Below are 14474 nucleotides of genomic sequence, written 5' to 3'. Positions count from 1 at the left end.
ATAATCTTATTAATTAGACTAGCCTACTTAATATTAATGCCTGGTATCTGGAGAATATCAGTACATGTCTAGCATTTAACTTGTAGCCTCCTTAAAGAACACTAGTAGACAACTAGAATGGTTTTATGACTAGCAATTCTTGCCAGACTAATTTATTTTTTAAATAGATTATGAGAAAGTAATACATTAAATGTAACTTTTAGTAAGGATTATGATTTTCTAACATTCTCATAAATGAGTAGGCAGTTATGGTCCTCACTAAATATTATTAGGTAGGTGGACTACTGACTAGATGATGACATGGAAAAGATTATTAGCAGCAATCCCAAGTTAGCTTTGGGGGAACCATAATAAGTAGTATTACTGATATTACGCTCAAACTATAGTCATTTAAGCTTTAGTGATAACTGCCTTTAGGAATAAATATGTTCATTCTTTTATTTATTTATGGATCTTCTCTGAAGTAATCTGTCTATACTCCATATTAGGTCAGTTTTATGACTAGCTTTTTTGTTTTGCTTTTTTTTTTGTTTGTTTTTACTGGAAGGATGGTATGACATTCATAAAAGAATAATGAAAATAAACTAGTTGCTCTCTGTGGACATGGTAATGATATTGAGTTTAACCTACATTAGTGAAACCAGAGAGATGATTTAAAATATCAGCTTAAAATACTATTCTTATGTGTTTAAATAAAGACAGTTTGTCATTTTTACCCGGATATACACTGAAAATAGTATTTGAGATTAAGGAGACTTTATTGTAATTTTAATTTAATATCCCATCATAATAGAAATCCCTTTTTGTTCTCCCATTGTAAGTTTCTTATTACTCCCAGGATAAAATTCTCTGTTTAACTCTTACTTTATTCTTACCTCTGCAGATATACCTGGTTTTTCATGACATTCTGGACTGTTTCATGCTTGGTTCTGTCACAATATGATGCCTGGAATAACCCATTTCTTCTTGTTTATTTAGCAAATGCCTACTCATTCTTTAGGATTAAGATGTAGTTATTTTCTCTATTATCCTTCCACTTCCTCTCATATATATAATTTCAATTAGCAATGATAACTATTTCCTTCTGTCTCTCTCTCGCTTTCTTCTATTAGCTGTAAGCTCTCTGAAGGCACAAATGTTTTACTTATCTTTGTTTCTCTCTGCCCATCAAGGTCTCTGAAGTGTGCTAGGAGCTCAATTTTAAAAATATTGTTCAAATATTAAAATTGGGTCTTTTATTAATAATGATCAGTTACATTGCTGAAACTCTAAGGCATTATTTAAATAAACCCATTTTATGATTGTGATATTTAGTAACATCTCTAGATAAGGAATCAATACTAGAATTAACAGTGACGGAAGCTGTTAGAACTTATTTGTTGTTAGTGGCTCATTTCCACACATTCTTACTCAGGGAAGGGAAATAAGTGACCTGTAAGTAAACCATAAATAACCAGTTTTCAGTGAATTTATTTGAATAAATACCTTTTGATGTTCACTGTATAGTTTCTTCTACTTAATAGAAGATAAATGCCAACATGGAATTTCTTCCCTGAGTTTTTTTTCTTTTCCTGTAGAAAACTAAACCTCTAGTTTAATGCTTTCTAAAGCATAGTTCTTAGATCAGCAGCATTCAGCATTACCCTGATACCTGTTAGAAATTCACATTCGTGGATCCCATCTCAGACCCGAGGCTTAATAATTTAAGTTGCAATAAGCCTTCCAGATGACTCTGATGCATATTAAAATTTGAGCAATATAGTGCTATAATTTATCAATACATTTTGATATCTTTTATGACATTTATCTATGGTATCTTTAAAGGTACAAAGTACCTTTTAGATTTTATTAGACCATAATATAATCTTCTATCATCTATTCTGAACTCCAAGACTTTGAATCCTTTCTACTTTCCACCCATTCATCCATTCAGTGTGTACACAGCATATATTATATCATCAATGCTCGTCTACATGTTTTGTCAAAGTTTTGCTTGATAGGAGCTTTTACAGAGTAATATAGAAAGGAATTCATCTCTTATATTATAAAATACTTTTCATTATATTGATTCTTAGGTCACAAGTTTAAAGTATAGCATATGCATCATCATTTTTTAAATTCACTTTCAACTCTGATTCTTCAACAAATGGTAAATGATGACTTTTTAAATTCTCATGACCTTCTAATTATTTTTTAGAATTAATATTCTTTGGGTAGCATATCCATCTGACTTTCTTTTCTATGTATACAACCTTATAGGTATTTTATCTGAACACTATGTATGTGCTTGATTTTTATTTGATACTGATTATAGAAAACACCATCAGGGTTTAAGAGAGTTCATTCTTTTCTAAAGAAAAAGCTGGTTATGTCCTTTGTCTCCTGGTCCATAATAAGCTGCCTAAGACATTTCTCTTCTTTGCATATACACTAGGCTTTAAAAAATAAATTTATAATTTATACCTTATTAACAATTAGGATTTGAAACTGCCCAGTTCTGAGATATTATCCTGGTCTCTGGTCTCTGGTCTCTGTTCTTTTTTCTTTTTTTCTTAATAGCATTGTCATAATTAAAGAGAATACTCCCTATTCAAGTAGCATGATTATTAAGTTGATAAAAACAAACACTGCATTTAATAAAATAACAATATTATCCCTGCTTTGAAGATAACCATTTTATGGCATATAGCACTGATGCAGTATTTTGTAGAGTATAGTAGGAACTTACTAAATTTTTTGAATGAATGGATGCTGGAGATACTCATAGCAAAACAGAGACCTGTAGTTTTTAAAGGACTCTGTCATTATAATAAGACTTTTTAGTGTCACTTACACATTTTGAACTTACTAATAAACCAAGTAATGGAAAATCAGAATTAACTTAATATGTTCACAGTGCATTAATTAGCCAAGGCTTCCTTGTATACAAGTAAATATTGTTTTTAGGATTTTGATATTCTTTGTTTGCACCTGTCTACCCATGAACCATGTTAGAACCTGTTCTGTGTTCACATCTCTGTTTTGCAATTCAGACTTCCAGGCTGAACCAATTCTAGAATTCTCTCCAGAGAGCCACAATACTGTTTACTAAATTGAAAAAGTTTGCGATTTTAAATATAAACGAACTCCCTGCCAAATTTGCAAGATCCAAAAGCATTAGAATGTCTATTTTGGCCAAACTTGTGTTGAGTAGGTTCATGGTAGTAGAATGAGCCTGGCAACTAAACAAACTATAGAGCTCAGAAAAGGACATTATTATCTGGCCATCACTGTACAGTAAAGTTGATGATTGCAGACAACAGATCTGTGTTTTGTGAACTGTTAATTAGTGTATGACTTGCTGCAAAACAAAACAAATAAACAAAAGACAACCAAACAAACCACATGTGGGACTCCTAAAATAGTATGAGGGAATAGAGGCATATGCAGGGGCTTAGGCTGCTAGGTATGTTTGCAGAGATAGAACAGGCAGAAATTTTTCTGTTAACGTATCTGTGCATGTGATTTCTTTATCACTTGACTCAAATTGCCAAAAACCGGTTTTAAGTGACAGTAGGAGTTAGGGTTGGGGAGAAATGGTGTGAAATAAATTATATTCAGTTGGCTAGACTATTTCTTGAGCAAAGACAGTAAAAGAAATGTGATATCAAAACAGTAGCATTGAGACTTGGCTAAAGCCTTTTGAAAATTTTTAAAGGTTATACTGACATTATTAGAAATTGTTTTCATTACCTCTCTGAAACTGAATGGACAAAATAGAAGTAATGACAATCATGTTTCAAAATACCTTTGTCTATAAGATTCATCCAACTTGGAACCTGTATCTATTTTTAACAGTTGATTCCTTTTTATTGCTGAAAATATTTCATTTTATGGATGTTACTAGAATTTGTTTATTCATTCACAAATGAGGGACATTTGTATTGTTTCCAATTTGTTACTATTACAAATAAAGCTGCTTTAAGCATAAAAAATACATTTGTCTTCCCGAAGACTATATCATTTTCAAAATTTTCCAGGGTGAAAGAGGTGATACCAAGTGTAAATAAAGTTTGACAGGATCTAGTAAATATTGATAGAATGTGTGAGGTAGAATCCCATTTTAGCAAAGTCATCAGCAAGTAGAAAGACATATTGTCATGGTTCATGGAAGTGAATTTTTAAAAACTTAATATAAGATATATAAACTCTAACAAAGAAATATATTTTAAGGTTTGTGCATCCCAAATAATAATAATAATAATAATAATAATAATAATAATAGTAATAGTAATAATAAAAAACCACTTATTTACCATCAAGCTTAAGAAACAGAATATAACCAATACCTATAAAGCCACCTTATGCCCCTAAGCAATTGCATCTCTTTCCATAGAAGTAACGGCTAGTGTGACTTTTCTATTAATCCTTTTTTCAGTAGTTATATATGTATCTATATTTATTTTAAAAATTATTTAATTTTCCTTGTTTTAAGCATCATATAAATTTAATTACAACTGTGTAATGGATTATTATTATATTTGGATTATTGATTTTCCCACTGTATATTATACCATTGTATACATATACCCTGATTTGATTTATCTGTTCTAAGGTAGATGCATATTCAGGCTGCTTCTAGTTCTTAGCTCTGTTACGAAGAGTGTTATTATGAACATGTCTGTACCTGTCTCCTGGTACACATGTGCGAGAATTTCACTGGGGTCCCTAGAAGTGGATTACCTGGGTTGATGTTACATAATCACCCTTACTAGGTCACACCAAACTGTTTTCTAAAGTGAGCGGATAAATGTTCTCATTACTTTACATCATCACTGACACTGTGTAAAGCTCTAGAAATGATAACAGAGCCACTCCATGCCTTTTTTTTTGTTGTTGTCACTTTTATGGTGTTTCGGTGGTAAGACTGACTTCAGGCAAAATAGCAAATACTTTTTACAGATATATAGCTGCAAGAATTCCTATTTTTACAATTGACAATAGAGCTAACATCATGAGACTGATAAGTCATGGAAGAAATCATTTGTTTGTGTGAAGTGAGATTCCAAATATCTGAAGAAAATATTTGTAGCATTTAATAGCCATGTAGTTTTTTTATGGCACAAACTTCATAATCTCTAACATTCCTGAGAAGTCTTATCTATAATAAGTATTTAATTTATTGAAGTAGGTCGATTATTGATTTTAAAAAAAATGAACTTAGTCTTTGCGAAAGTCAATGTTTTGTTTCTAACAAATGATATAATAAGCCCAGAACTTAATGTTTATGACAGTAAAATTATAACTTTGGTATGTATAAAAAAATACTATCAGCTTTCAGAAAGAGTTGCCTTTTCTTCTCTAGTCTCGTTCCAACAGTAGTCTTGTTCTATTTCATAGTTTCCTATCTGTCTTTTACTTTTCTTCAAAACTCTCAAAATTAAAGTAAATCCTTATCACTTCAGATCCAGATTCTTCTACCTTGTTTTTCATTTCCCGAAAGTGGTCCACATGCAGGCTCACTTTCTACTCCAGCTTGAGGACAATAGCAGCATGCCATGGTAGACAGGGCTTTAAAACCAGAGACATGGTACCCCTTTCCGTTCTGCCACTTCCTCTCTGAGCAGTCTTAGGCAGTCACTTGACTTCACTGAGTCTCAGTTTCCACACTTACCAACTTCAGAGGGTTGTAAGATGTGTTGATCAACATATATAAATATGTAGAAAGTCCTAGTAGTTCGGTGCCTTATCCTTAATAACTTCCGTGTGCAAGATAAGCGTTGTACTATGCATTTTAAATATATTTTCTTTGATTTTTAAAGCAAATACTGCAAAGATACAGTACAGGAAGCCAAGACTCTGGATGATTAAATAAACTGCCCAAGGTCCTGATCTTACAGAGGACTGAACAGAATTCAGTGCCAGGTCTGCCTGACTTCAGAGGCCAGCCACTGCCATAACTGGCCATACCGCAGCCTCTGGGCTCTGCTTTCACCATGGCACTCTTCTCTGAATTCCTTTTTAACTCCATCTCTCACACACGATTTTCATTTTATTGTTTTGTAATTATTTCATGTCAATAGCATCACCCTTTGAAGGCACAGGACTTATTGTCTTTTATTTCTAATAACCCAGAGTATCACATACCCATGAAGTGCTCTGTAAATATGCAATTTATATAGTACTACTTCTCCCCTACTTCCACCATTGTTTCAGCCTTTTATATCCTTTTTTCTAGCTCATTTCAACGGCCACGTGGAAGTCACCATTTGGATGATGGCGAATACTGGTCCAACAGGGCAGCCTCTTATAAAGGAAAGTCCCACCGACCCGTCTTTGAGAACAGCATGGACAAGATATACAGGAACTTGTACAAAAAGGCCTGTAATTCTGTTTCTCATACCCAGGAAAGCTTCTGAGACCATCCGCGATAAACTGTATGAGTGTTCGTGTCAACTTCTCAATGAAAACATTTGATGTAATCAATATCTGTATTCCTTTTTTTTTAAACAGGTGGCTCTAATTGAGTACTGTAGTTAGACTTGAATAAGTTCATTGCTTCAAATGGTAAATTATCGTAAACAGGTCTTTTTCTAGTCACAGAAGAGAGAGCTGTGTTCCAAAGCTCTACACCACCATCACGGCGTCCAGTCCGATGGTGAGACGGATATTCTGCCACATACATCTCATCTCACCATCTACAAATCCGAGAGTAGATTCTCTCCAGAAATGTTCTTCTGCCTTAGTCACCTTATAATTTTCTTTTCATATACTTCACTGGTTATCTTGTCTGAATAAGAATTAATGCTAACTCCCTTTTCCTGGTGATGAGCAAAAAGATATACTGTACAGAAATGTATATCCCAAGACTTTAAACTGTGTTTTAACTGGTATTTTCTGCTTTTCCTCAGTAAAGGCCATTTATGTTTCTTAGCGCATAAAAAATAGCTTTCTTTTTAAAATTTATATAATCATTTACTCCCTCTTCTCAAAAGAACTACTTAAGTTAACTAAAATGGATAACAGCTAGAAATAGCAGTGGCCATGTATGACCCAAAAATGTGAATAATTTATTTTTAAAGATAGAATTCTCTGCCCGATTTTCTTCTAGAGCCATATCTTTTGGTGCAAACAGAATCAGAAAATAGCCTTTGTTAGTGAGCGTGAAGAGACTTGAAAAGCATAAGGGAAATTATATTTTAATTTAACCTTTTCAGACTTTTCATAGGTAACAAATGGCCTGAGAAAGTAGTATCCTTACTTTAAAAGGACACTTGGGACTATAAAGAGGAATAAAATATAGTGAAACTCTTTGTAGTAGGCACTGGAAAGTCTGTTGATTGATAAATTAACTCCTTTCCCATATACCAAACACACACCTGTTAGGCCAGTGACACTTTGAAGATATGAAGAAATCAGTTACCTCACATTTACTGGGGTAGACAGTAGAGAGAAAGCAGAGGATAGGAAATAAATAAACTTAGCTTAAAAGCTTGAAGAGTTGACTACAAGATAATGTTTTTTCATTGACTCCATTTTTGGTTAATTCTACAGCTATAATTTAAAAAGAAAAAATCTATTTGAACTACATTTAAATTGAAATTAACATGTAAATATGGATGACATTTTATTAGGAGAAAATATTATAATACTTGCAACCTAATAATAGGAATTTTTAACTTCATGTTGAGAGTTTTAGTGTAGTAATCTGTGATACATCAAAAAATGCATCAGAGATAGGATCCAGGAATCCATCTCTGCCATTTTCTAGCTGAGTCTCTTTAATTCTCTGGTCCCTAGTTTCCATCAGCTATTAAAGAGAGAGACTGGAGTAGATCAAGTTTCCCAAACTGTGATTTATGGACTACTGTTCCAGGAGAAGGTTGTAGAAATGTAAATACAAGTATTTCACTGTTCATATAAGTTTAGGAAAATCTGTGCATTATATTCACCCTCCTTTCAACTTACAGAATTATCATGAGTGAAAGAGGGTGCTATTAATGTTGAAACAGTTGGCCCAGGAAAACTAGGACATATGGTCATCATGGTCATAGTAAACACTAGCACGTTAGAAGCTCTAAGAAATCCAGGCATAAACCCGGTTTGCTCTAGCATCTAGTAGAATCTGGCACTAGTTGGTGCTCATTAAATATTTATTTACGTAACCCGGAATTTCCTAGACAAAATTGAGCAAGTATCAGTATTTATTGCTATGGCTCTCTCTCCCCTCGCATTCTGTCTTCCTCAACTTCCCACACTCCCTCTCAGATGTCATCCTCAGGTGCACATGGACACTAGCTGGGAAAATGCTGGACTACACGATCACTGAGTTACCTCTGGCTGTAGGTTATATACTGTTTTATAGAATCAGCTTTTGAAGGTCAATGTTAAATAATGCTTTAAAAAAAATTATCAGTGAAACTTAGGATCTGGTTTTTGTTTGTGTGTATGTATGGAAACAAACGAAAAACTCCATTTAAAAGTTACTACCTGGTGAAAAGAACAAATATGAATTTCAAGAAAAGGTTTTGATATCGTAGAAAACCTCTCGAGTGAATAAATACCACAAAGATTATTTATTGTATTTATACCTGCCATTGGTTATTACAAATGCCACAAAAAAATGAATCTCAAAGGGGAACTTCAGAAAGTGACATTCTGAAAGACATTGTCTTGTGGATTAAATCTGACATCTCTCTCAAGGATTGGGTACATATTCAGATATGTAGCATCTTTGTTATGTGTCTGATTATTTCCATTTCCTTGAAGAAGAAAGGGTCTTTGTTGCTCTCCCTAATTATTCCTGTGAATTCTTATGTTGTAGTATCTTTAAAGAGTAAGATCTTTAAGTATTAATAGTTGTATTTTCTCATTGATAGAAGCAGAAAGGTAAAATTGTTTATTCTCTTAGCCTTTTTTTCTATATTTCCCACAATCTTATAATAGTTATTGGACTTATGAAAGATAAAGAGGCTTTCTTCTTTTTAAATCATTTTTTTTCTTTAAAAAAAAATGAGGATTATATGAAAGAAAATGTCAAATCAACTAAGGAAGACAATGAATCATTAGATTGAAAGTGAATTCTTCCTGGTCCCAGTACTGTTTGTATAACCTTATTAAGTCATTTTTCTTAGAGCTCAATTTTCTTACCTATAAGGTGATGAAGGGGTTAATTTAGAATGACCTTTAAATGTTGCACCATTTCTATAATTGTATAATTGATTAACACAGACAATCAGGAAGCTCTGGGAAGCAGAGTTGTGTTGAACATTTGTGTACAAATTTTTGTAAGGATTTAGGTATTCAAGAAAGTGCATTTTGCTATGTTTCTATGGATCACCTCCACAAAAGTACTAAACATAAATAAGTGAGAGAAATGGGTTTCTGAACTCAAGGAGCTTATTGACTACTGGTGGAAGGTCAGACAAGTAAACAATTATAACATAATAGCTATGGATTTCCTCATTTTAACTCTATCATATTCTGTGTAGGCTCTTGTACACAGAATGTATTTCTTTATCTTTGTAAAGTAACCCAGCACCACAATCTGGGCATATCTTTATTATAGCACTTAACAAAAACTGAATTATGAATAACCTGTGTGCTTTTTCCTGTTGGTCTAGGGCCTCGTTTACCTCTGCTTTCGTGGCACACAGTAGATATACAATGTTTGTTGAATAACTGCATGAAAGAAAAAATACATGAAAGGCCACTAAAAACAATACAAAGCCTAACTCTATCTGGATACAAGAAATAAGATACCCTGACAAAACTATTGCTGTCAGCTAGTCTATTTCTGCCTGTAGCCAGAGACGAAAATGGAAAAGAGAAAATCTTAGTTGTACCATGGTCCTTGAGAAGAAATATACGGTTCCTTAGTTGAGTTAGTGTTTCTGTAGTGAAATCTATTTTTTTAAAAGAATACTCTTAAATTAAGAAAAAACGTCATAATATGATGGCCTGCCTTTTCCTTTGTCTGTTATTTGGCAAACCAACTAAGATATACAGCATTTAGGTGACTAGGGCCAGCTCATAAACTGCTACTGCAAAGGGTGATAAGTATAGGGTTAGGCAATGGACCAAGAAAGCAATTGCCTGCAATTGTTTCCAGCACCTTATATTCCAATGTAGTTTAAATCCCTTCTATGAAATGCAAATTTCTTGGTTCCCAAGATGAGCCTCAAATATTTTCTTTCCCAAAGTCTTATCTTTTGTCATTCACAAAGCAGTGCGTTTTTGACTGCAGGACTGAATAATTCTCTATCTTCTAGCATTCAGATGTAACCAACTGACTTAATTTAGAAACTGTGGCTCTCTTGATTAATTAAGAATTAGGTATTTATGTGACTATTTAAGCAAAACTATCTCAATGAAGTGCAGCCTTTTTTTTTCTTTTTTTACTAAGAAATCCTAGTCACATTCAAGCTGCGACAATTTACATTTATGACCCTGATGGAAGATAATGTATTCTGCTCTGATTTATATAGTATATGAATGTCTGCAGGTTTTTCGAGGGGACGTGGTGGTTTTTTTGTTGTTTTCGAACCTCCCATCTCCACCTTAGTGTCAACTTTAAAACAAGGGAATTAAAATAATATTTATTAAGGACCACCATTAGTACCTGGCGATGTACATACATCATCTTTGATCTTCACAACAACTCTGTGAGTGAGGGTAGGTATAAGTCATCCCAGCTTTACAGGTTAAGTAACTAAGGATCGAACTGCTGTGATTGGCCAGTGATAAACACAGCCAGTAAATGGTAAAGCTTGCATTTGAATCTAACCCCAACTCTGCCTCTCAGCTAGGTAAGTACTTGAAAACAGCTTGTTACAGTTCATAATTTTTTTTCAATTATGGTTGACATTCAATATTATTTTATATTAGTTGCAGGCGTTACAGCAAAATGGTTAGGCACTTATATAATTTACAAAGTGGCCCCCTCCATAAGTCTAGTAACCATCTTGCACCATACATAGTTATTACAGTATTATTGTATAAGTTTTTAAATGGTGGAGCTTGTGTCTCTTCAGTGAGAACCAGTCAGTGAATTACAATGCAAATTGAACTCACATTAATACAATAAAACCTAAGGCAGATTTCTAACATCCAAGCGCTAAAAATGAATAAAGAGATCATCTCATGAACTAAGGTAGAAGTTGGTGAAAGTGTATGAAAGTTTCCTGAAGATTTTAACGGACCTGAGATTTCATGGTCACCAGACTTCATGTCTGCGACTGTTGTAGGTAAAGGACTTGAGGGTGTGCTTTCTGTGGAGCCTCTTACCTGACCATCTTTGACTGAGTAACCACACATTCACACACATCACTGCATTTTCTAAACCTTATTGAGGTATAATTAGTATACAAAGAACTGCATGTATTTAATATGTCCAGTTTGATGAATTTGGACATATGCAAACACCTGTGACACTGGCACCACAATCAAGGTAATAGATACATTCAACACCTCCCAGAGTCTCCTGGTGTCCCTTTTTTGTTAACTATGGGCACCATGCTGTTCATTCAGTTCCCTAGGATTTATCTTGAGTTATTATTAACAAATAATAGGGATATTAACTCCTTACCCCTTTGCAAATATGGTTTGCAAATATTTTATCCTGTACCCTAGGTTGATTTTTAATTGTTGTTTCCTTCTTTATGAAGAAGGTTTTTAAATTGGTGTGGTTCCACTTGTCTAATTTTCCTTTTGTTACCTGTGCTTTGATGTTATAACAAAGAAATTATCCAAGACCAATATCAAGAAACTTTTCCCCTGTGTTTTTTTGGGAGAGTTTTACAGTCTCAGGTCTTACATTTAAATCGTTAATTGACTTTGAGTTGATTTTTGTGTGTGATAAGGTAGGGAGATTCTATTTCATTTTTTTACATTAGATATACAGTTTTTCCTACACCGTTTGTTGAAGAAACTATCCTTTCCCCATTGTGTGTTCTTAGCACCCTTGTTAAAGATCAGTTGACTGTGTATATGCCTTATTTCTGGGCTCTCTATTCTGTTTCATTGCTATATGTCTGTCTTTATGCTGATACTGTAGTGTTTTATTACCATGGCTTTGTAATTTAGTCTGAAATCCGGAAATGTAATGCCTCCAGCTTTGTTGTTCTTTCATAAGATCACTTGGGCTATACTTGGTCTTTTGTGGCTCCATATTTTTATGGTTTTTAAAATTTTTGTATGGAATTTTATGATTTTTAAAAAATTTCTGTAAAAAATGCCATTGAGATTTTGATAGAATAGCAATGAAATGATATATATGGTGATCTGTAGATCATTTTGAGTAGCATGGACATTTTAACAAGCCACATGGTAACCACACATACACATACATTATATATAGAGAGGTACACAAAATAAAAAGAAAAATGAAAAAATATTACTACAAAAAAAATAACAAAACATAAAGGGGGTCAACAATAGAAAAACAGGAACTAAAGAACTACAAAACAGAAAACAAAATGGCAAAAGTAAGCCCTTTTCTATTAATAATTACCTTAAACGTAAATGGATTAAACTCAATCAAAAGACAGTGGCCGAAGTGGTTATAAAACAAAACCCAACTATATGCTATCTACAAGAGACTCACTTTATGCTTAAGGACATACAAACTAAAATGAAGGAATGGAGGAACAGTATTCCTTGCAAATAGTAAACAAAAGAGAATATGTGGCTATAGTAATATCAGAAATAGTAGACTTTAAGTCAAAAATTTGCAAGTACCACTACATTTCTGTTGCAGTAAAAGTTTAAAGAAGTTTACCTTTCTGAGTTTGTGATATAGTTCAGAAATAAGGCAAGAGAAAACCTTTAATGCCTTTGAACATATGTAATAGAATTGAGAATAAGTATCCTGTGAGAGCCTTTCTTTTATCAGTGAAACATATTTCACTGGAGTTTTTGTTTGTGTTTGGTTTTCAGTAAAATTAATGATATATGCAAACAAATTATTGAAGATTTTATGTATATATAGATTTTCAGAAAGTTCTATTTCCAAGGGATTGACAGCAACATTGCATAGTAGAAAAAGCACTATACAACTTTTCCGAACCTCATTTTTTCCCACCTGTGAAATAGAATATTAATAAACATTGTCTTTCATTCCTCAGAGAAGTATTATTAGGATTAAATAGGAAAATAAATATGCACATTCCTTGACATATATTAGGCACTATTATATTTGCTTTTTGGAAATGATCTAGGAAAAATAATTTGCAATTTGAAAGAATACTCCATGTGCCTTAATAGCAATATTGTTGGTTCTAGAGTTGAACAGACCTCAGATTTCTTTCTCTGAATTTGTTACCTCTGTGTTACTTAACCATTCTGAACTTGTTTTCTCACTTGTAAAATGGAAGATGTTTTCATAGTGTTGTGATCACTTAAAGAGTTAATGCATGTGGAGCACTTCATACAATGCGTGGTGCTCAAAAAAGGGGAACTATAATAACTAAAATTTAAGTCAATATAGAGGTGTAGTATTCTGAAAGGTCTTGAGGATCTGATTGGTGAAAAAAATGGAATATGAGCTATGTGAGTAATTTTCTTTTAAATATTCAAATTGTTTTAAGATATGAGACTAAGTTATTGAGATTTTTTTGTCATAGATCTTAAAGTTACTTTATGTAGGTTGTGCAGAATTATGGAAAAAGCCATGTATACTCGGGTTTGAATTCTTTACTGTGGTACTATCTGGAGATATTAAACTTTAATTTTATTATTCATAAAATGGGAATGATACCTACCTAGGATTGTTATAATAAAAAAGATATCTTAGATAATTGATGTAAAATGACTGGCATTGTACCTGACAAATAGCATATGCTTAAAAATGATTTAGTGGAATCATTTTTGTGCATAAATCCACCTAAGCATAGACAGCTGCCTTACCATCATTATTTCTATTTTTTTAAATCCTGTGCACTTTGCTGGAGGTTTTATGTAGATTTTACAAGTGAAACTAAATGCATGACTTCAGTCTCTGATATATTATCCATATGGACTTTACATGTGACTTCGTTCACTTGTTAAGGTGTTATTTCTAAAATAAATTTGGTTTGTGGGTATGTCCTATTAAACCAATTTTTACCTAGGAAGTTTATATTGTCCTTTGTTTATTTTAAAATTTGTGCAGTTACATTTTACAAATTAACCGTAGTCTTTTGATTTGGGGGATGTTAGAGGTAGAAGTTAGAGTAAGTTATCGTAATGCAATAGAAATAACCCAGATCATCTCAGTCAGATGAACATCTCTACAGCTCTTAAGAATCTGTAATGAGTGTGATTGAGCAATAACCTTTCTCAGAAGATTACACTGTTTGACACTAGCCACAGAGGTATATGTATGTGTAGTCACGTGTCACTTAACGATGGGGATATATTATAAAAAATTCGTCATTAGGCAATTTTTCATCTTTGTGCGAATATCACAAAGTGCACTTACACAAACCTAAATGGTATAGCCAACTACACACTTAGGC

General features: G+C 33.1%; 1 protein-coding gene across 10 annotated transcripts in view; it reads left to right on the top strand.

Annotated features, from left to right (window-relative positions):
* Positions 1–14090, top strand: part of SPATA6 (spermatogenesis associated 6) — a 101885-nt gene extending 87795 nt beyond the window's left edge. For all 10 annotated transcript variants that reach the window (XM_039885627.1, XM_039885628.1, XM_039885626.1 and 7 more), the window contains one exon: positions 6218–14090. In XM_039885627.1, the coding sequence (XP_039741561.1) occupies positions 6218–6398 (181 nt within the window). In that variant the 3' untranslated portion in view covers positions 6399–14090. The remainder of the gene's footprint in view (positions 1–6217) is intronic.
* Positions 14091–14474: the final 384 nt, after the last annotated feature.

The sequence above is a fragment of the Pteropus medius genome, unplaced genomic scaffold (genome assembly GCF_902729225.1).
Source record: "Pteropus medius unplaced genomic scaffold, Ma_sr-lr_union100, whole genome shotgun sequence".
In the NCBI taxonomy this organism is placed as follows: Eukaryota; Metazoa; Chordata; class Mammalia; order Chiroptera; family Pteropodidae; genus Pteropus; species Pteropus medius.
Note: the sequence above shows the minus strand (reverse complement) of the source record. Positions and strands in the feature narration are given on the sequence as shown.